General features: G+C 46.8%; 2 protein-coding genes across 2 annotated transcripts in view; one reads left to right on the top strand and one right to left on the bottom strand.

Annotated features, from left to right (window-relative positions):
* The first annotated feature begins 728 nt into the window (after positions 1–728).
* On the top strand, positions 729–9,247 carry LOC127005377 (alpha-(1,3)-fucosyltransferase C-like). Its single transcript, XM_050874182.1, has 9 exons — positions 729–875; positions 2,501–2,665; positions 2,904–3,079; positions 3,644–3,772; positions 5,949–6,054; positions 6,884–7,032; positions 7,614–7,803; positions 8,123–8,242; positions 8,941–9,247. Exons 1-9 carry the CDS (start codon positions 748–750, stop codon positions 9,098–9,100), a joined length of 1,323 nt encoding a protein of 440 aa, XP_050730139.1. The 5' UTR covers positions 729–747; the 3' UTR covers positions 9,101–9,247.
* Positions 9,158–22,139, bottom strand: part of LOC127005373 (uncharacterized) — a 21,824-nt gene continuing 8,842 nt past the window's right edge. Inside the window, exons 2-10 of the mRNA XM_050874173.1 lie at positions 19,358–19,584; positions 17,657–17,777; positions 16,898–17,025; positions 16,525–16,614; positions 14,859–15,077; positions 14,087–14,336; positions 12,818–13,038; positions 12,236–12,565; positions 9,158–12,147 (exon numbers count right to left, since the gene is read on the bottom strand). Of these exons, the coding sequence (XP_050730130.1) occupies positions 10,216–12,147; positions 12,236–12,565; positions 12,818–13,038; positions 14,087–14,336; positions 14,859–15,077; positions 16,525–16,614; positions 16,898–16,957 (3,102 nt within the window). The 5' untranslated portion in view covers positions 16,958–17,025; positions 17,657–17,777; positions 19,358–19,584 and the 3' untranslated portion in view covers positions 9,158–10,215. The remainder of the gene's footprint in view (positions 12,148–12,235; positions 12,566–12,817; positions 13,039–14,086; positions 14,337–14,858; positions 15,078–16,524; positions 16,615–16,897; positions 17,026–17,656; positions 17,778–19,357; positions 19,585–22,139) is intronic.

The following is a 22,139-nucleotide window of genomic DNA, read 5'->3' as shown; positions in this document are numbered from 1 at the left end:
GCTCGAAACAGTAGTAAAAGCAACCTGCAACCATACACCGAACAATAAGCCTCCGGAGCGCGGAGTGACTCGGACTTCCTTGCTCTTAACGCTGGGGAGGTCCCGTCCCGGTCGGACTGACCTGGCTTGAGTGGCTTCGGCAAGTTCTGCCTTCTGACCCCGACCACTGGGTAACAATATACGTCATGCTGACGCCATGTCCGGGGGGCGTGGCGCGCCGCGGCCCGCACGGTCTGCTTGTGGCCACGGTCTCTTGTTGTTGGGACAGCCGTGAGGCTCGTCAGCAACCAACACGAGGGTGAACACCCCACACAATTATCATCACCACGCGTTCAAATGAAACAAATTCTTGGTCAGACTCCTCTCCTAGCCTCATTACCATGGAACACACACACACACACACACACACACACACACACACACACACACACACACACACGTGCCCTTCCTCTTATAAATGCCAGATGACGCCCGAGATCGAATATTTCTTGAAATAAATTATTTGGTATTATCCGTATTTAGGCGCACAGCCACACACTTGCTGCATCAACCACGTGGCACAAACGTCGCAAATATCAGGTAGACAGTTGTGTGTGTGTGTGTGTGTGTGTGTGTGTGTGTGTGTGTGTGTGTGTGTGTGTGTGTGTGTGTGTGTGTGTGTGTGTGTGTGTGTTTCTCCCTTGATAAAACACCTGCGCCTACCTGGCTTCCTCCATTCCAGCCAGACTACAACTGGCCGGAGTAGTCATGGGAGTGTCGGAGCGGCGGGGCAATCAGCTGGCGGTGCAGGTGGCGGTGGTGGTGGTGGTGGTGGTCTTCACTTTCTGGGCCGTGCTCTTCGATGGAACCCGCAAGCACACCCGCCACTTCGCCCCGTAAGTTTAGCATCCTCCCTTCACGTGAATCTAAATAATGTATAACTAAACATCTTCCGGCACAAATATCTCGGTCATTATCGATGCCGGTGATCTAAGACTTATTATTCACTATTTTCTTCTATATGTGACACTGTGGTCTATATCATTAAACGTGCCGAGATCCCTATTGTACTATTTCCCAAGGCCACAGAGAAGATTAACCTGGTTTTCATGGGTGATTTTCCCATTCAAGGTGCAGGAGTCTCATTAGCAAAGAAGCATAGATGAATTTTCTGTTAGGTTGTTAGGTTAGGATAGGTTAAGTTTAGGGAATTTTCAAACGCATGATAGCCAGCAACTTTTGGCTTAAATAAAAAATTAAAGAAAGCTTTCACTTTGTTGTATAGAAAGTCTCATTAGTAAAGAAGCATAGATGAGTTTTTCCGAGTCAAGCAAGGAGTAAAAATATCACTGGGATCACGAAACAGTCCTTCAAAATCCCTGCAACTTCTACGAGAGGCTTTTCTAACAGGCGAACTGAAGCGTTGATACATTGAGAAATCGGGCTTTAAACTAGAGAACGAGGCACAACACTAGACCAAAAGATTACATAGATACATACAGATATAGGTCTTGGCAGAATTGGAAAGTTGGAAAGTTTCGTTTAGTCGGCACAACATCTGTGGTCATATGTCGGAGAGAGACAGAAGGGGAAGGAATTATAGGAGAAGGAAACAGATCTCAGGAGACGGGACACAACCCCCGATTAATACCTGGTACCCATTCACTGTTGGGTGGACAGGGGCGTAGGGTATCGGAAAAGCCGCCCAATTTTTTCCGCTCCGCCCGGGAATCGAACCCGTGCTCTCTCGATTATGAGCTGAGTGTGCTGACCACTGCCATAAAGGAACAACGTGAGGGGAGGTCATAACTTATATTTGAACAATTCTAGCAGTCATGGGTCGGTGTCCTCAGACGCTTCCCCCTCTCACACCAACTCTTCCCAAAGGCCGAAAAGGAGAGCAATCGGGTTCTGATAAATGATTTCTTAGGTTCATGGTACAGAAGAAGGATCAGACTAGCATCAGGGTCATAAAACTACCCCTGGAAAGGCCCTGCAAAACTCCTACGAAAGCCTGTCAAATATGTGGTTTTGGGAGGCAAAATGTTTAAGAATATGACCCTATGGGGGGGGGGAAATAAAGGCTACTCGGTGGGTTATATGTAAACGTTTGGGAAAGATACAGGAGTAGAATAAGAACCGTAATGGAAAACTGTAGAAAGAAAAGAAAGAAAAGCAATAATAAAAAAACAACCACGAAAAATATAAATAAGTTTTTTTTATCTAGCTCTTTATTTCTTTAGTAGTAGTAGTAGTAGTAGTAGTAGTAGTAGTAGTAGTATTTAACCTCTCGCCTATAGCTCCGGTAGTCTTTCTTGGTGGGTTCTGGTGGTTGGCTCTATTACCACTGCTACACTCCCTCTGTTACTACTACTACTGCTACTACTACTACTACTACTACTACTACTACTAAACAAGGCATGTGAACAACTGACATATCCATTCACACTTATTCATTACTCTGATGTTCTCTGACTATATCTATCTATCTATCTATCTATCTATCTGTCTGTCTATCTAGCAAGGAGGTGAGGGAGAAAGAGCTGGCAGGCTGGGGCGAGGACGGCGGGGGTGGCAGGATCGAGGCAGGGGAGGGTGCTGCACGCTGCCCTCCGCCTAAACGCATCCTGGCCTGGACAACCTTCTGGCGCCAGTACAGCTTCGCGTGGGAAAAAATCTTCTTCAGGTGTGTGTGTGTGTGTGTGTGTGTGTGTGTGTGTGTGTGTGTGTGTGTGTGTGTGTGTGTGTGTGTGTGTGAGTGAGTGTTTCTTTACGCTCATGGCATACAGAAGAAGGGTCATACCACCACCAGGGTCATAAAAGTACCCCCTGGAAATGGCCACAACTCCCGCGAAAGCCTTGTCAAATACGTGTGTCTGGGCGCCGAGGGTTTAATAATACGGCCCTATATATCATTCCTATAGACAGGTATCCCGCCAGTGCCCGGAGAGTAGGTGCGAGCTCGTCTACGAACATCAGCTCCTTGACTCAGTGGATGCCGTGCTCTTCCACCCACCCGACATGGCGCCCGCTTACGCCCTGCCCAAGACTCGGCCCCCTGGACAACCCTGGATATTCTTCTCCCTCGAATCCCCCTCCAGTAAGTTATAGTAGTAGTAGTAGTAGTAGTAGTAGTAGTAGTAGTAGTAGTAGTAGTAGTAGTAGTAGTAGTAGTAGCAGTAGTAGTAGTAGTAGTAGTGTTAAAAGTAGTAGAAAAAATATACAAACAAATATAAAAGAAAAATGACATGCAGAAATACATTATCAAAAACAAATAAAGAAAAAGCCGCCAAAACTTAGATTATGTATGTATGTATGTATGTATGTATGTATTGTATCACTGTCCATCATACATTTCTATTACATATAAGATTCAATCATAAAACCTAATCCCTATACATAAAATTCATGAATACATAATATACTGCACCTCTTTTCCTTCCTTCCCTTCCCTCTTCCCTTCCTGTCCACCCCTTCCCTCCCCTTCCCTTCCCTCTTCCCTTCCTTTCCACCCCTTCCCTTCCCTTCCCTTCCCCTCTCTCCCTCGTCTTTCTCTCCATACATAAGCTTCATGAATGTCACCTGTTGCATACTAGCTAAGCCTACCCTACCCTGCCTATTCTATGTGTGTCTACCTATCTGTCTCTGCCTGTGTGTTTTGCAGCCCTAGAATCGCAGGTTAAACTGAGCAATCTGAGCGGCGTCTTCAACTGGACCATGACCTACAGACGAGACTCCGACATTGTGGTGCCCTACGGTGTGATAACGCCCCGCCCCGTCACCCCCGGCCCCGGTAAGATAGATAGATAGGTAGATAGATAGATAGATAGATAGATAGATAGATGGATAGATAGATAGATAGACAGACAGATAGATAAATAGATAGATAGATAGATAGATAGATAGATAAACATGGAGAGTTTTACCATTTTGCTGTTTCTTCAGTCTGTCAAATTAGTAAAGTCCTAAATTTTGTGACTTTTCAGCAAATAAGTCCTCAGATAGATGTTGACTCTGTGTGTGTGTGTGTGTGTGTGTGTGTGTCACAGGTGTATGTATTTACCCAGGTGTGCATGTGTTTGACAGAAGTTTGATTACCCTCCAATTTCTACCTCGTTAGCACTACACAGGAGCAGACAAATTAGGACGTGACTGAGCTGGTACAAGTGTTAGTTAGTCCGCCATTACTACGACACTATTAACTGAAGGTTGTTTTTTTTTTACCTCAAGGGATGCGGGTCAAGGGCAACAAAGAGAGTACAAAAAAAAGTTCCCTACTCGCCGCTCCCACAAAAGTAAAAAGTAAAGAGTAGCCGAAAGAGAGGTCAATTTCGGGTGTGCAAATATGTTCAAGAGGCTCTATACGCATGGTGCTAGGCAGAAAGCATATCTATTATCTATTTTTCTCTTCCTTTGACATCCGTTCATGGGTCCACATTACCAAGCTCTTCAAAGGCTAAGGTACATATTATTAAACGCATGAGGCTCCCATTACGAGTATTTCTTAAGGCCACGGAGAGGATTAACCGGGTCTTCATGGGTGAGTTTCCCGTTCATGGTGCAGGAGTCGGGTAAAACTCTCACTAGGGTCACAAGACAGTCCATATAAAGCCCAGCAATTTCTACGAGAGGCTTTCCAAACGGGCGAACTGAGGCCCCGATACGCTAAGAATACGGGTAAAACTATCACTGGGATCTCAAAACAGTCCATGAAAAGCTCAGCAACTTCTACGAGTGGCTTTTCCAACGGGCGAACTGAGGTGCGGATACATAGGAATACAGGTAAAACTATCACTAGGGTCACAAAACAGTCCATGAAAAGCCCAGCAACTTCTACGAGAGGCTTTTCCAACGGGCGAACTGAGGTGCGGATACATAGGAATACAGGTAAAACTATCACTAGGATCTCAAAACAGTCCATTTAAAGCCCAGCACCTTCTACGAGAGGCTTTCCAAACGGGCGAACTGAGGTGTCGATACGTTAAGAATACAGGTAAAAATATCACTAGGGTCACAAAACAGTCCATGAACATACCAGCAACTTCTACGAGAGACTTTCCAAACAGGTCAACTAAGAGAGTGATACATTTAAGTTATGCTGTGAATGGGAAGTTATTTTTTTGTTGTTTAGTTTTATTATTTTTTATTTATTTTCGGTTGCTCACTCTCAGTTCTTCATTTCGCGTTCGTATATTGGCGCTTCCCCAAATCCGTTTCGTCACAAAGTAAATATTTAGCGAAATTTTGCCCCTCGCCAATTCCATATGCCCAGATTGATTCTTGCACATTTTCTTTTTTTTACAACAAAGGAGACAGCTCAAGGGCACAAAAAAAGGAAACAATAATATAAAAAAAAAGCCCGCTACTCGCTGCTCCTAAAAAGAATCCAAAGAGGTGGCCGAAAGAGACGTCAATTTCGGGAGGAGAGGTGAAATAGTTTAAGAATACGAGCTTATATATATTCACTACAAGCCTGAATCATCCTTATACATCACAGTAGCGCCACTATAAACTGAACTATGAACTGAGGTGCGGGGGTTGTCGAATTTTCCATAGGCTTTCCATAAGAGTTTTTGCTGAAGTCTGTCTGCGTGTTAGTTTGGCTTCACTACCTCTCTATCCCCCCGTAAGACCCTCCACTGAAGCTTGTATATGTGTTAGTTTGGCTTCACTACCTCTCTATCCCCCCGTAAGACCCTCCACTGAAGCTTGTATATGTGTTAGTTTGGCTTCACTGTGTCTCTGTTCCCCCGTAAGACCCTCCACTGAAGCTTGTATATGTGTTAGTTTGGCTTCACTGCTTCTCTATTCCCTAAACGACTCTCTGTTGTAGATTGTACATGCGTGTTAGTCCGATTTCAATTCTTCTCTACCCTCTCATAAGATCCTCTGTTAGTTCGTCTTCAATGCTTCTCTGTCCTTCCCTAAGACCCTCTACTAAACCCTCTCTGTTTTACATCCCCCGGCAGATAAGGATTACTGGGCCAGAAAGTCGCAGAACAAGCTTGTGGCGTGGGCCGTGAGCCATTGCAACACAGCGTCCAGGCGGGAGTGGTTCGTCAAGGAGCTGGTCCAGTGAGTGCCTCTATAAAGTACACACACACGTACATAATAACATACATACGTGATATTGATACTTACTAGCGGATTTGTGGTTAGTTAAGCGGGACGGGTTAGTAAGAAGTGTTAGGTTGGTATTCTCAGACGCTACTACTACTACTACTACTACTACTACTACTACCACTACTACTACTACTACTACTACTACGGGCCTCCATCCATTAGTTGCGTTGAGAGCGGTATCTTTTCTCACTACTACTCCCTACTTATCTACTACTACTACTACTACTACTACTAAACAACTACTTCCAAAGGCCAAAGAGGAAATGAGTCGGGTCCTCGAGAATGTTTTTTATAGATTCATGGTACAGAAGAAAGACTCGGGCTACCACCAGGGTCATAAAGCTACCCCTGGAAATGCCTGAAACTCCTATGAAAGTCTTGTCAAATAATGTGTGCTTGGACGCCGGAATGTTTAAGAATATGACCTTTAGATTTTCGCAGAGTTAAGGCGACACACTATAAACTCGGTTGTGAAATATGAAACAGATGGTCAAATGAGTGTCTTAATAAGATATACACACCTACATAATAACATAGAGGTCGTAATGGTATGTATTAGTGGGCTTAGTTATTCCATTACTGGGTGGAAGGTAGTTAGTTAGTTAGTTAGTTGAGCTTAGTTAGTTGATTAGTTAAGTTAGTTAGTTAGTTAGTTAGTTAAGCATAGTTAGTTAGTTAGTTAGTTAGTCACTGACACATATAGATCAAACAAATACGTGATGACTTGCTCCTTATGTGTTACGTGTCTTATGTCTTATGTGTCCGATTTCCCCCTTTGCAGACACATATCGGTGGACGTGTACGGGCGATGTGGAAGCAAAAAGTGCGGGCGAAACCTCTCCTACAAGTGGGTGGGAACCTTCAACCAGACGGAGTGTAACACCATGATCGAGGGCTACATGTTCTACCTCGCCTTTGAGAACTCCATCTGTGAGTGGGGGGAGGGGGAGGTGGAGTTGTGTGTGTGTGTGTGTGTGTGTGTGTGTGTGTGTGTGTGTGTGTGTGTTTTCCCTTCTCTCTTCCCCCTTCTCCTGTTTCTAATTCCTCTTCCTTCCTTTCCTTCTTTCTCCTTCCTATTCCCTTCTTCCTCTTCCTCTTCTCTCTTTCTAATTTCCCTCCTCCTTTCCTTTCTTTCCTATTTTCTTTCCCCCTTTCCTTCTTTCTCCTTCTTTTCTTACTTTTCCCTTCGTATTCCCTTCCTCCTCTATACCTTTTTCATTTCCCTTCCTAATTCCTCCTTTCATTTTCCTTTCCCCGTTTACATTCCCTTCCTCCTCTCCCTTCTTCCCTTCTTCCTTACTTCACATTCCCTTCCTTTCCCTCTTCACATTCCCATCCTCCTATCCCTTTCTTTTCCTCCTCTTTTTCCCTTCGTTCACATCCTTCCTCCACTCCCTTCTAATCCTTCCTCCCTTCCTTCATTCCCCTTCACATCCTTCCTCCACTCCCTTCTAATTCCTTCCTTCTTCCCTTCATTCCCCTACACACCCATCCTTCCTTCCCTTCTCCAGGTCAGGACTACATCACAGAGAAATTTTATCAAGCCCTAACGTTGGATGTGATTCCTGTGGTGCTCGGGGGCGGGGACTATCTGAACGAGGCGCCCCCACACTCCTACATCGACGCCCTGGCCTTCCCCTCCCCGAAGAAGCTGGCAGAGTACCTGAAGCGAGTCGCCGAGAACAGGGAAGCTTATAACAGGTGCGGGAAGAGCTGGTTACTGGGTCCATGTTCTTAGACGTATCGGGCTCCCATTATGACAGAGAAGAGGAACCGGGTCTTTAATATGGGTGCAGAGGCCGCGTGAAACTATTGGTACCATCACAAAACAGTCCATGGAAATAACAACTTCTGAGAGAGGCTTTTCAAACAGGCGTAGTACAGTGGCGCCGATACCTTTGAGAATACTGGTACTGTACTGGAGTGTTTTGGTGTAGAGAAATGTGTTGACTGGGTTATGACTGTCTGTCTGTATCTATCTATCTATCTATCTATCTATTTAAAGATGTGTATGCTTCAGGTACTTCGCGTGGAAACCGTACTACACGGTGGAGCTGGGTCATCCGTTCCTCCCGTTCGTGTGTGACCTCTGCGCCAAGCTGCATGACCCCGCCTCCCTCGCCGTCCCTAACGTCACCAGGTCAGTCTGCACTAAAGCCTTTCTATACGTCTAAGAGGAATAATGGGTTAGGTGTCTCTACGTTTCTACTTCGTTGTGAATATGGTTGTAATTGTCTTTTCTCCTCCTCCTCCTCCTCCTGCCATCGAATTATCAAACGTTTCCGGCTCATGTTACGATCGGTTTTGGAGGCCTCAGAGGAGATGAGTCGGATGTCATGGGTGTTTTTTTCCCCCGTTCACGACGCAGAAGCCTTCCAAAACTACCGCCAGGCTCAAGAACCCCTACAGCTTCTCCGAGAGTCTTTTTAAATACATGTTCAAAGCCTTCGAAGAGTTTGATAATATAAACTATAGATCGGAGAGTGAAAGTACCGTTGCTTAATCAATGCCACGAAGTTTGATATACACAAGAAATAGCCTAGCCTAACCTTCCCTAACCTAATCTAACCTAAGCATGAATTCGTCTTATCTCAATATTATCAACGCCAGGAGGTTTTATGCATCACTCAAACATCCTAACCTTTAAGATACTGTCGCCTTTTCTCCTTGTTTTCTTGAGGGTAATATTCCAGAGGTGTATCAGTTTAGTGTGCGTGCTGTGTATTATGTGTCCGTTTCCTTCCCTTGCAGACACATGTGGACAACAAACTTCCTTCTCTTTCTCGCTTCCCTCCATCCGTCAAAACTTGTTCTGTATGTGTTCTCGTGTCCTGCTAGGTCGGCGAGTGAGCGCGCCGGCGTGGTGGGCGTGACGCGAGGGCGGGACGGCAACGGCAGCTATCCGGACATGGCGGGCTGGTTCTCCAAGGCCAGCGGGTGTCGCCGATGGTGGAAGGACTCGCACGACCACAAGACACACAGCCATACTAGTAGATAGCAGCAGAGGGCCACGCGAGGCACACCCATAGCAGTTAAGGATATGAACACACCCACAGCAGTTTTTAGTACCATGAAACCACTTGACACCCACATCAGTAACACAGTAAACACAGCTACATAAGTTTTACAGAATGGGAGGCAGTCTACTCCTGTTTCCTTCTAATGTCTTTACCTATTAGAAAAAATTATTGTAATTAGACCACGCCAACGCAGCCATAATTGGTGTAAATAGTCGAGTGTAAATTGAATGCACACGCTATCACGAATATATCCTTGGTCGGCATTTTTAGACATTATCAGTATCGGTATAGAGACGCTCCCACCTTTCACTTCAACAATTTCCAAAGGCCAAAAGGGACATCAGTCAGGTTCTCATGTGTGTTTTCTTAGGTTACTTTAACAGAGGAAGAATTAAACTACAACTAGGGTCATTAAACTACCCCTGGAAATGCCTCAGACTCCTACTAAAACCAAAAATGTGAACTTGGGCGCAGAAATCTATAAGCATCTTGCCCCAGAACAGCTGACGAGGCTAGCTAGGCAGGAGGGTCATCAGACAGCATTCAGTTCGGCTTCATTGATAAGCGCTGAGTTAACGATTGGTGAAAAGAGCGATAATGAAAGGAATCTAAACCCATTGCTCTGAGTAAACACTGATATGTATGTTAAGCTAATGGGATATATGAGGAAGAAGAGGGGGACCCAGCTGAAAAGGAGATGTTGAAAGGAATTTAAGTCTACAGCGCTGAGTAAACAACTAATATGAAGCTAATAGGAAAAGAGGAGGAGGAGGAAAAGGAGAAGGAGGTCGGAGAGGAAGAGGAAGAAAAGTAAGAAGAGGAAGAAAGAAAAGCACACCTGCTTCTTTTCGTCTCATTTTATTGCTTCATTATTTTTGTCCTTGGACAGTCTCCTGATGAGGCAAAAAATGCCGTTCGTGTTTCCAGAGTCTGTACAGGAACATCAGCAGGGCAGGGAAGTGATGTTTGTGTGTGTAGAGTGACGTTAGGACAGGATTTTCTTCCATGCCCTTAAAATACCATCCAGGATGACCTCATGGGTTCAGGAAGCTGAGTGTGTGTGTGTGTGTGTGTGTGTGTGTGTGTGTTGAGATCAGACGTCCTTGAAGGTGACCCGCGGCGTCTCCAGCTCCTTCTGCGCTGCCTGGAGGAGGTCATTCAGATAGACAAGGATCCCCTCGGCCACTTCAGCAGAGGGAGCAGGTCGTATCTCGGTATAGAGGGACAGTTCCAGGTCGTCCATGGCGGACCACACGGTCCCAAAGTCGCCTTGTGCCGCGCGGACAAACACTTGTGCCGCGTTCTGCACTACTGCCAAGGCTCCCTCCTCCTCACCTGGCTCCTTCTCCTCCGCCCGCTGGTGCAGGAACACGGAGGCGAGGGCGTGGTCGGGGATGGGCGCCGTGGTCGTGTGGTGCGCCTCGTGTGCGGGGCTCCACCAGGGGGGCTCCAGCAGCTTGTTCAGGAAGCGACACACGCCCCACGCCTGCCGCCAGCCGTCCGGCAGTCTCTCCATGGCAGCGTCCAGAGCCACGCTTGGGAGGCACGCCCACCCCTCGCCCAAGGGTGTCACGTGTACGCCCGTGCCCTCCACGCCCCCGCCGGCCAGGGCGAGGGTCAGAGAGGGGCCAGCGTCGGCAGGAAGGGCGGGTACGAGAGTAAGTCGCAAGAGTTGTAGCTCAGTATCGGCGGCGCTGATGTAGCCGAGCGTCGCCCCCTCCGCCGTGTAGGTGAGGAAAGGCGGCGCGGGGCACAGCCCGGAGGCGGCGGCCGCCTGTGTGTTCAGCGCTGCTGTCAAGGCGTTCAGGAACGCTTGCCGCAATGTTCGCGGCCCCTCCGTCACGAGCGTCTCGTCCTGCAACACGTACAGCATCACCAAGTGGCTCCCGTCACCCAGCACGAGGCCAGCAGACACCAGCGTGCCGGGCAGGCCCGCCGCGGCCACGGCGCCGCACAGCCGCCGCGCCTCTGCCTCGAGGCCTGTCATCACCTCGGTGGGGTGCAGCCAGGCGTCCGACAGCCGCAGCAGGCCCCTGGGGCTGGCCACGCCCAGACTTGTGGCCCGCACCCGCACCACCTCCACGGCCCGCGCGACGCCCCGCGGCAGCAGCAGCACGTCCAGGACCTGGCTTCGGGTGAGCGCTGCCCGCCGCGCCACCCACGCCCGTACGCCCGCCAGCAGCTGACGCGGCGTGAGTCCTGCGACACACACCTCCTCCGTGACCAGGCCCTGAAGGCGTCGCTGCTGCTGCAGGTACTCCAGCAGCCCCGCGTGGCCCGTCACGGCCGCCACGTGGCCGGCACTCATGGCCCCCGCCGCCCGCTGGTCCTGGGCCACCCCGAGACACACCACGGCCTCCGCCACCACGGCGTGGCCCCACAATGCACCCACGTGCAGCGCTGTGCCGCCCCACGCCGCCTCGACGGGCGCCGCCAGGTCCAGGGTCTTCCAGCACGCCGCCATGTCCAGCAGGGCGGCAGCCAGCCCGAGCCTCGCCGCCATTGCCGCTGCCGCCACCACCACATCGTGCTCGGGCTGGGGGCCCCGCCCCCCCTCGCCCAGCACCACCGCCATCACCCGCCTCGCCGCCGCCCGCCGTACCGTGTCTCCCTCACGCTCGAGGACGTCCTCCAACACAGTACACTCCCATTGGCGCCGCGCCTCCGCCGCGGGGCCCCGCAACACCCCGCCGCCATCCACCGGCGTCATGTCCAGCTCGTGCAGCAGCACCGCCACCACGCTGGGGGCGGCGCCGGACATGGGCGTGTGGGCGGGTGGCAGGGTTTGCAGGCAGTGGTCCTGCTGGCCCAGGGCGCGGCACGCCAAGGGCAGCCCCGCCGCCGCTGCTGCCCGCAGAAGACACTGTGCCTCCTCCAGCTGTGCCTCGCCCTCCTTATTAGTGAACAACCACCTCGCCCGCGGCCCCTCCACCAGCACGTGCTGCGCCAGGACCTCCAGCCCCCGACGCAGGGCCCCGCCAGCCCCGGGGCGCGCCGCCTCCGACAGCAGCTGGTGATAGCATGCCTGAAGGACAAGACTTTGTCAGTGATTGAATAGTTAGCGCACACACGCACGCACACACACACACACAAACAAACACACACACACACACCTGACGCAGCAGGGCTGGCAGCACAGCGGGCAGGCCGCTGGCAGAACTGGAGGTGTAGAGGGGCGCGAGGCGGGCCTGCCCCGTCCCACACAGCGGCGAGGCCCCGGCACAGAGCAGTATGAGCACCGCGTCGCGCTGGCTGCCCACCACCGCCTCCTGCAGGGCCGCCGCCAGGGCCAGCGCGGGCGTGGGCAGCTTGGGGCTGTGCCGCGGCACGTTTTCCAGCAGCTGCTTCAGGAGGCAGGTGTCGCCGCGCCACGCCGCCCGCGCCAGCCGGCCCAGGTTGACGGCGGAGAACCCGGCACCCGCAGGACCCAGCTCCTGGCACCGCTGGGGGGACGCGGCTCCGTTAGTGTCATTACCGCTAAGATTATGGTTGTAACTTATGTGCCACGAAAAATTTAAATGACAATTTCAAAGCAACCCTCTCGCCATCTATCTATCTGTTTATTTATTTATCTATTTATTTATTTACCAGTTTATCTGCGTATTCATCTATCTATCTATTCATCTGTCCATCTATCTATCTATCTATCTTTGTCTATCTATCTATCTATCTCTATCCATCTCTCTCTCCCTTACCTCCTCCAACAACACCGCCAGTTCCCCGTTCCCCGCTTCCTCGGCCAGTTCATGCGCCAGGCGGCCGCTCAGATCCTCCAGGCGAGGGTCACACCCGTACTGCGTCAGGAGCTGGACCAGGGACACCCACGCCTCCTCCGCACCCCACTCCCCGCCCCCCCAGATGACCCTCTTCAGCTCGTGGTAAGGATGAGCGGCGAGATGATGCAGGGCGGTGCGGCCTGTTGGGGTAAGAGACTCGTTCAAACCAAGGAATATCTACAGGGGCTTATTCTTAAACTCAGCACACAAACACACACATGCAACGTTGCCAGATTATCGTACTCAGCCTCTTATATTTACCGACCTCCGACCCCAAAACTCTCCCCAATAACGAGATTCACTTATGATCATCGTTAAAATAGTTAATTCCTGATGTTTCTTAGCAATAGTTGTGCGTCAGAAACCGGTAAATACTATGCTCTGAGTACGATAATCACATGAGATAAGGCTTTGGTAGAAGTTCTGGGTATTTTCATGGGTAGTTTTATTTTAACGTCGTGTATCGTCAACCTATTTAACCCCTTGGCTGTGGATTTCCAACAAGAAGACATCACCAAGCTACAGGAATGGAACAAAAAGTATGTGCTACAATTCAATGAAGAAAAATGTAAAGTCCTGCACCTTGGGAGGGGGTATCCAGCACACCAATAACACATGGGAAACACTCCACTATCCACCACAGAAGCAGAGAACGACCTGGGACTGTATGTTACCAGGCTACCAGTGAAGGGATATCCTGCACACCAATACCACATGGGAAACATTCCACTATCCACCACAGAGGCAGAGAAAGACCTGGGACTGTATGTTACCAGGCTACCAGTGAAGGGATATCCAGCACACCAATACCATATGGGAAACACACCACTATCCACCACAGAGGCAGAGAAAGACCTGGGACTGTATGTTACCAGGCTACCACGAGGGCCAAATCCATGACAATCGCAGCGGACAGGTGAAAACGATAAAGAGGTGAAAGGTTAAGAATAGAGAGGGGAAGGAGGTTTGGAAAGAGAAAAGAGTGGAAGGAAATGGAGCCTAAAAATAAAAAGTAAGGGTTTGATCATTACTTAAATCCATAACCAAAAAAACAAACTTCCTCTTTTTTTTTTACGTCTACGCCTATAGCGCCGGTAGACTTGCTTGAGGGGCCTGAATGGTAGTCGGCCCCAGCCCATATCGGCGCAGGCAGGTGTTTATAGTGGCGCCATCTTATCTTATCCTTACCGCTGAAGTCCACGGCGTTAATCAGATGTTCATGTGTGGTCAGGAACGCCACAATATCCTTCGCTTCCCAAGGTGGCCGCCCGTCCATGGCCGTCGGGGAGGCCATGTAGTGCACCAAGGACCTCCCCTGCTCGTCCCTGATGGTGCCCGGGAGCTGGTAGGTGGTCAGAAGGGCCCCCACACCTCCCTCGTGCTGGTACATCCCACACTCCGCCGCCACGAAGATCTTACGCGTCATTTTATCCCATTCCTGTAAGAGATAGTCGTGGTCGGAGAAGGTTGAGAAGGAGGAGTATAGTGGTAGTAATGGTGGTGGTGGTGGTGATGGTAGCAGTACATATGAACATAAGAACGTAGGAGTCTGCAAGAGGCCGGTAGGTTAGGTTAGGTAGTAGTAGTAGTAAAAATAGTATCAGAAGAAAAAAATTATGATAGTGATTACGGTGACGAAGAGGACGAACAAGAAGAACAAAAAAAATAACAAGAGCAAAACAGCAACAACAACAAAAGTAACACAAACCAGGGCATGGCGAATGATGTTAGTATCTTACTATCTATCTTACTATCTTAAAATTCATCTTACAATCTTACCATCTATCTTACTAATTATCTTACTATTAATTTTACTATACCTAACTATAGCTATCTTACTATATCTTAGTATTTTACCATCTACCTTACTATACTACCATACCTATCTTACTCTCTTATCTTACTATCCCTTTATCTTACTAACTTACTCACTATCGTCATCATCAACGTTCATTCTTACCTCTAACACCTGCTCTATCAAACGTTCGCTGACGTCCTCCACCGCGGGCCCGATGTGGTTAAGGAGCACCTCCAACACAGGTCGGCGCCCCATCACGTGAGCGTCCAACAGAGGGGAGGTGGTGCGCCGCGGCTCGATGTCCCTGGGATCAAGCCCCTCGGATAGTAAGAGTTTCACGGCCGCTATGTCCCCTGCTACTACGGCCTCCCAGAGTGTATCCTGTAGGGCCACCAAGGTTTGATCATGTGCTGGACTCGTGGTTGGCAGTTAGTTTAGTGATTAAGTATGGCGAGAATTCATTAGTTCGAACTCTTTTTTTGTGTGTGTATGTGTAAGAGAGAGAGAGAGAGAGAGAGAGAGAGAGAGAGAGAGAGAGAGCGAGAGAGAGCGAGAGCGAGAGAGCGAGAGCGAGAGCGAGAGCGAGAGCGAGAGCGAGAGAGAGAGAGAGAAGAGGAAGAAAGACAAAATAAAGAAAGAACGAATGAAAAAAGAAAGAAAAAGGAAGAGAGAAAGAACGAAAGAAAAAGAGAAAGAGAGAGAGAGAGAAGAGGAAGAAAGACAAAAAGAAAGAACGAATGAAAAAAGAAAGAAAAAGGAAGAGAGAAAGAAGGAAAGAAAAAGAGAAAGACAAGAGGAAAGAAAAAAAAAAGAGAGACACAGACATACAGACAGACACACAGACTGCATGAGTAGTATTACAATTAATCACAGGATATCTAATATGATCTACGAGTCTGAAATTTTTCCAGCTTATCAGATATAATTAATGACTTATCGCCTCACTGAACACCGACATAGTCATTTCCTGCCGTGAATAAGGGTAATTTCGTCTGATAAGAGTAATTATGATGTCAACCTCTTATACATATACATAAAATATTAATGAAAACAGTATTGCAACCCTGATCTTCTGTTACCCCTTCCTCCTCTCTCTTCAACTTCTAAATAAAAATGCAGTTAAGAACGAAAATGGAAAGTTTCAGACTATAATAAAATACAAGTACAATCAAAGGTCCATATTCTCAAAACATTTCAGGACTCACACACCCACATTTGATAAGGCTTTCGTAGAGGCGGTGTTACTATTGCCAAGGGTAGTATTATGACCAACGTAATAGTTTGACAAGGCTTTGCACCGTGAACGCGAAAACACTGATGAGAACCCGACTAATCTCCTTCGTGGACTTTGGAAATGGGGAGTTTTATGAGCCTAGTGATAGTTTGACAAGGTCTAGCACTTCACCGTGAACGCGAAAACACTGATGAGAACCCGACTAATCTCCTTTGTAGCCTTTGGAAATTGGTAGTTTTATGAGCCTGGTTATAGTTTGACAAGGCTTCTGCACCGCGAACGTGAAATACAGTCCTTTGTGGCCTTTGGAAATAGCTGTTGTTAGAGGCGAAAGAGTCTGTCTCGAATTATCAAACGTTTCGGGCTCCCTCTAAGACTATTACCCAAGGCCACAGAGAAGATTAGCCGGGTTTTTAAAGGAGTTTCCCCCATTCATGATGCAAAAGTCGTGAAAAACTATCACTGGGATCACAAAACAGTTCATGAAAAGCCCTGCAGCTTCTATGAGAGGCTTTTCAAACGGGCGAACACACACATCATGAGGGGTCGATACGTTTAAAACTACTGGCTTTAATCTGACACTCGAACTCGTACCTCGTCTTCCAATATGTCCGGGGCGGGATGCAGCAGAGGCTCTCGCTTGTCACTCGTTTGGGGAAGGGAGAACACGACACCGGGGCGACGCTGCGGGGTGAGAGGGTCATTATCTTAAGATTGTTATGGAGTTAAAAGATCATTGTGTTATGTTATGGGGTGAAAAGGTCATTATGTTATGTTATGAGGTGAAAATTCATTATGTTATGCACGCTATGAGGTCAGAGGTCATTATGAAGAACAAGAACAAACAAAAACAAGACGCAAAAGCTGAAAAGACTACGATGAAGAGGAACAAAAGTAAAAAAATACGAAAATCCCAACACTATAGCACTAAAACACTAACAATGACGATCAAACTCCTTCTACTCACTAAAGGCCTCTTGTACAGGAAGCTGGACACCGCCACCACCACCACGATCCCGGCCATCATGACGCCCAGGATCGCCAGGGCTATGATTTTGCCGATGCTGAAACGCCCCTCCTCCGCTGCTGCCTCGTCTGTAGTAGTAGTAGTAGTAGTAGTAAATGGGATATACACACAAATTCACTATTGACAATGAAACTTAAGTATATTTATATGATCCCATGACACCTTCTCAAACTCGTATTCTCAATTATTTCGGTTCTCACACACCCACATTTATTTGATAAGGCTTTCGTAGAGATTGTTAGTATTTCCATGGTGGGTAGTGCTATGACCCTGGTGACAGTTTGGCAAGGCTTCTTTTGGGCCATGAACATTTAGCGGGACACACACACACACACATATATTTGTCAAGGCTTTTGTAGAGGTTGTGTTAGTAGTGATGCCATGATGAGCCTTGTAATAGTTTGACAAAGCTTCTGCACCATGAATGTAAAAAACACATGATCTCCCTTGTTGCTGTGAGATCCATGAGCGTCTGAGAATTCTGGCTTTAGTGACAAATATGGAAGACGTAGTGATTCCATAATAAGCCTAGTAATAGTTTGACAAGGCTTCTGCACCATGAATATAAAAAAAAAACTATGATCTCCCTTGTTGCTGTGAGCCGAGAACGTCTGAGAATTCTGGTTTTAGTGACGCAAATATGTAAGACGTAGTGATATATTCTTAAGCATCAACTATTATAAAAAAAAAATCACTAACCTACTTGTCCCTCCTTCGTTGGCCTGTGGTACACTATAAAGTACGTTCCATTGCCACGTTCTTCTGCTATTAGCGTGAAAGGAGGTGCTGGGATGTCAACGGTCTGTGTTACCTCACCGATCTGTTGCCGAGAGGTTAAGAGTGAATTTGGGTCTTGTAGTATCGTTTGAGAAGGAAAATAATTTAATACGATCTTCTATAATCTCAAGATGAAAGGAAGTTCTAGCAAGGCAACGGTCCGTGTAGTGTGTGATCTTGCTATCTGTTAACGAGAGTAAAGAATGGATATGGGTGTTGGAGAAATGTTAACAAGGAATATAATAAAGAAAAGGGAAATTATCAAACCAATAAACAATAAATAAACGTTTAACAAGGGTACAAAGAATGATTAAACCAGCTGACAGGAATATGATACAGAAAAAGGGAATTATCAAACCAGTAAACAATAAATAAACGTTGACAAAGAATATAGTAAAGAAAAAGGGAATTATCAAACCAGTAAGCAATAAATAAACGTTAACAAGGGTACAAAGAATGATTAAACCAGCTAACAGGAATATGATGCAGAAAAAGGGAATTATCAAACCAGTAAACAATAAATAAAAGTTGACAAAGAATATAGTAAAGAAAAAGGGAATTATCAAACCAATAGTAAGCAATAAATAAACGTTAACAAGGGTACAAAGAATGATTAAACCAGCTAACAGGAATATGATGCAGAAAAAGGAAATTATCAAACCAGTAAACAATAAATAAACGTTGACAAAGAATATAGGAAAGAAAAAGGGAATTATCAAACCAATAGTAAGCAATAAATAAACGTTAACAAGGGTACAAAGAATGATTAAACCAGCTAACAGGAATATGATGCAGAAAAAGGGAATTAGCAAACTAGTAAACAATAAATAAACGTTGACAAAGAATATAGTAAAGAAAAAGGGAATTATCAAACCAATAGTAAGCAATAAATAAACGTTAAGGGTACAAAGAATGATTAAACCAGCTGACAGGAATATGATACAGAAAAAGGGAATTAACAAACAGGTAGGCTATGGATAAACAAGGAAATTAAAAATGGAACATCGAATAATTAAACTAGTAGGCTACAGTGAAAAGTTAAGAAAATGATGAGAATGGGAAGAATTAAACAACTAGGCTATATGCTACTCAGTCTTATACACTCAAATTCATATTACTTTACTATTTATTTACTTATATAATTTCGTTAGCCTACTCACTTCACCTGTCAACTTTACAAGACATTTCCCTTACATTCGCAGTGCAGTTCTTGGTTTTAATAGAGTAAACATCGTATTGTTAACCAGTGGACTTCTATTAAAGATCTTATTCATTGTAATCATTCACTTAATTATACTACTTATTCATTTAGCCTACTTAGCTTCCTTTATATCCTCCTCTATTGCCCCCTTCCTCCTAACTTCCTTATTTCCATTCATTCACACATTCATCATCTTTTCCTTTGTCTTCCTTCTTTTCTTGCTGACATAATCCTTCTCTAACATTCCTTTCCTCACACGATTCATTAAGACACTTCCGTTACCTTCGCTGTGCAGTTACAAGCGTCAGGTGGGCAGAATATTAAGACTAAGCATCGTGTAGTTAATCTTACCTATTATGTAATTACCTATATCATTTCCTTACTCCCAAATTCACCTTTTACCTATACAATACATTACTTACCTTCGCTGTGCAGTTATTAGCGTCAGGTGGGCAGGATATCAATAGTGTGAGCGTTCTGTTGCTCGTCACTTGGCCAGGGTCGAGGGTGACGGAGCCGAGGGTGAGGATGGGGTGGAAGGAGGTGTTTGAGTAGAGGCTGAAGGTGTAGAGGCTGTCGTTCTGTTGGGTGGGGACTATTAGTTCGAGCCCCTTCGCGTTTGTGCCTTCCGCGGTCCATTGTGTGCCGTCTGCGAAGAGAACAAGAACACGAGTGTAGCGTTCTCTTTATATCTCTATGGTCTTGTTTATGGGTGTCGCTACATCCCCTTTTGACGACCACTATGGTTGAGATGGTATGTGGTAGCGTGGTAGTCTTCTACATTCCCGAGAGCTGGTCCCGGATGGTAAGGCCTCAGGACAAGTGAACACTCGTTCCGAGGTTTGTGACCAGAAGGGCGTTACTTGTGATTAATTATGGAAGGTGGGAGGATTTCCGTGTGAACCACTTTAGACAATATTAAGAAACTGGGTGGTGATAATGTACTATGGAGGGGTGGGTGGGGGGGGATGTGTGTAAGGGTTCAGTAATCTCAAATGAGCAGGAAAACAGGCTCCAAATGATGACACTCACAGTAAGGTTGTATATAAATATGTATTTAGTTTAATTTTTCAAAGGTTAGCGGAGTACTAAAAAATTAATGACTGACAGGCTGTATGCCTCTAATCTAACTAGCTACCGGCACAAGGGAGATTTGGGGAATACTCATAATGCTTAGCTCTGGTTGCTGGAGGAAGAGAGGCAGGAGCTGGCGTGAGCGTCGGGCTCGGCAGGGGACGTCCACGATGGGAATGGGCGGTCCTGGTGATGGACAGACGGGCCCCGGTTGGTGTGGAGAGGCGGGCGCTCGTCGTGATGTAGGGAGCAGCTTGGGGCAGAGGTATATCGGCCACCAGACTAGTGGTAGGACGGCCACCCGGGCAGTCGAGGGGCAGGTTACCCCGCCATACAAGTTCCCATCCTGTAGTCAGTCTCACACAGCAGGCCGTGGGTGGTTTTCGGGGGGCTGAGTGGAGAGATGGACACCTCTCTCACTCAACTCCGCTTTCACGTCTCTTCTCCCGGTTCTTGTTCGGCCAAACCAGCCCGCTTCCTTGTCTGCTCTCTGTGGTTTCTCGCTGCCGCCTCTATCTGCTCTATCCTCACGTCTCCCAAGCTTCTGGCGCTCTTCCTCACTGGCCCGTGGGTCTCCTTGCCCTCGCCTTCTCGCCTTTGCTCCTCGCTAAGCTCCTCCCCCTTCTTCACGTGACTCTCTCTCGGTATTACAATCAAACCCTACCTACCTAACTAACTAGTTATTAGTTTCTTGGGGGGGTCGAGGCTTTGAGATGAGGGATTTCAGTAACTCTCGTTCATGATATTTGCTCGCCGTGTTATCTTCTCATAACCTTTTACGCACTTACATTCCTTAGCCACCCATTCACTCCCTCACTCATTCACTCTTTCACTCATTCACGCTCCCACTCGCTCACACTTACTCACTCTGTCACTCACTGACTTACTCACATTCTCTCGTTCATTCACGCACTCGCTTACACTTACTCTGTTACTCACTGACTTGCATACCCTCTCGCTCACTCACATTCGGACCGTTACATGAGTAAGAACAAATAGACGAAGAACAAGAACAAGGGGAAGAATAATGAGACGAAGACGAAGAAGAATAAGAAGAACAAGAACAAGAACAAGAAGAAGACGAAGAACAAGAACAAGGGGAAGAATAATGAGACGAAGACGAAGAAGAATAAGAAGAACAAGAATAAGAACAAGAAGAAGACGAAGAACAGGAACAAGGCGAAGAATAATGAGACGAAGACGAAGAAGAATAAGAACAAGAACAAGAATAATAACAAAGAGAAGAACAAGACGAAGGAGAACAAGATCGAGAAGAACAAAAGTCAGAACAAGACCAAAATGAAGAAGAAAAAGAAATATCACTCTTGCAAACGCACAACCTCGTCTCCAATGTAGTAGTAGAAGTAGTAGTAGTAGTAGTAGTAGTAGTAGTTATAATAGTAGTAGTAGTAGTAGTAGTAGTAGTAACTCACGTACTGTGCAAGGCGTCTGTATAGGGTATGGAATTTACATTAACCACCAACACCGCCGCCGCCACCACCACCACCACCACTGCCATGACCACCAATGCCTACACACACACACACACGTTTCTTATCATAATCCCGGATACAGAACACGGGTTAGTGAATGATTATGGGAATGATAAAGGGAAATAAATATAGACAGACATAGTAGTTTTTAAGATCCATATTTTGCTGACAATATTCTCTTAATAATACTTAATATATAGGCTTAATATCATCTAACTTATTCTCTTATATACGTTGCATTTTATTAATAGCCTACTACGACTAGGCTACTATTATTGCTACTACTGGGCTACTCTCTCTCTCTCTCTCTCTCTCTCTCTCTCTCTCTCTCTCTCTGAGGTGTCAACTAAGCTAACTGATTAAGTCCATTGTAATCCGACGTTAAGATTAGATATGATAAGACGCGAAAATGTAAAAGGTTCGCCGAGTTGGTATAATAGTTATGAAGAAGTTATGAAAAGATAAACTCTCTCTCTCTCTCTCTCTCTCTCTCTCTCTCTCTCTCTCTCTCTTCACTTAATTAAACGCCGAAAAATCATTATATGTGTGTGTGTGTGTGTGTGTGTGTGTTACGCCCATAACCACCAGTATACCTTCACACACACGTACACACATGCACACACACGCACACATAGCT

The sequence above is a fragment of the Eriocheir sinensis genome, chromosome 30 (genome assembly GCF_024679095.1).
Source record: "Eriocheir sinensis breed Jianghai 21 chromosome 30, ASM2467909v1, whole genome shotgun sequence".
In the NCBI taxonomy this organism is placed as follows: domain Eukaryota; kingdom Metazoa; phylum Arthropoda; class Malacostraca; order Decapoda; family Varunidae; genus Eriocheir; species Eriocheir sinensis.
This window is presented reverse-complemented; position numbering and strand designations above follow the sequence as displayed.

What these genes read in the sequence shown, in the direction of transcription:
- LOC127005377 (XM_050874182.1), top strand. Translation starts at nt 748, where the DNA reads ATGGGAGTGTCGGAGCGGCGGGGCAATCAGCTGGCGGTGCAGGTGGCG. An exon ending in TGGGAAAAAATCTTCTTCAG is followed by an intron (nt 2,666 to 2,903) that starts GTGTGTGTGTGT and finishes TCATTCCTATAG; the next exon opens with ACAGGTATCCCGCCAGTGCC. An exon ending in TTCGTCAAGGAGCTGGTCCA is followed by an intron (nt 6,055 to 6,883) that starts GTGAGTGCCTCT and finishes CCCCCTTTGCAG; the next exon opens with ACACATATCGGTGGACGTGT.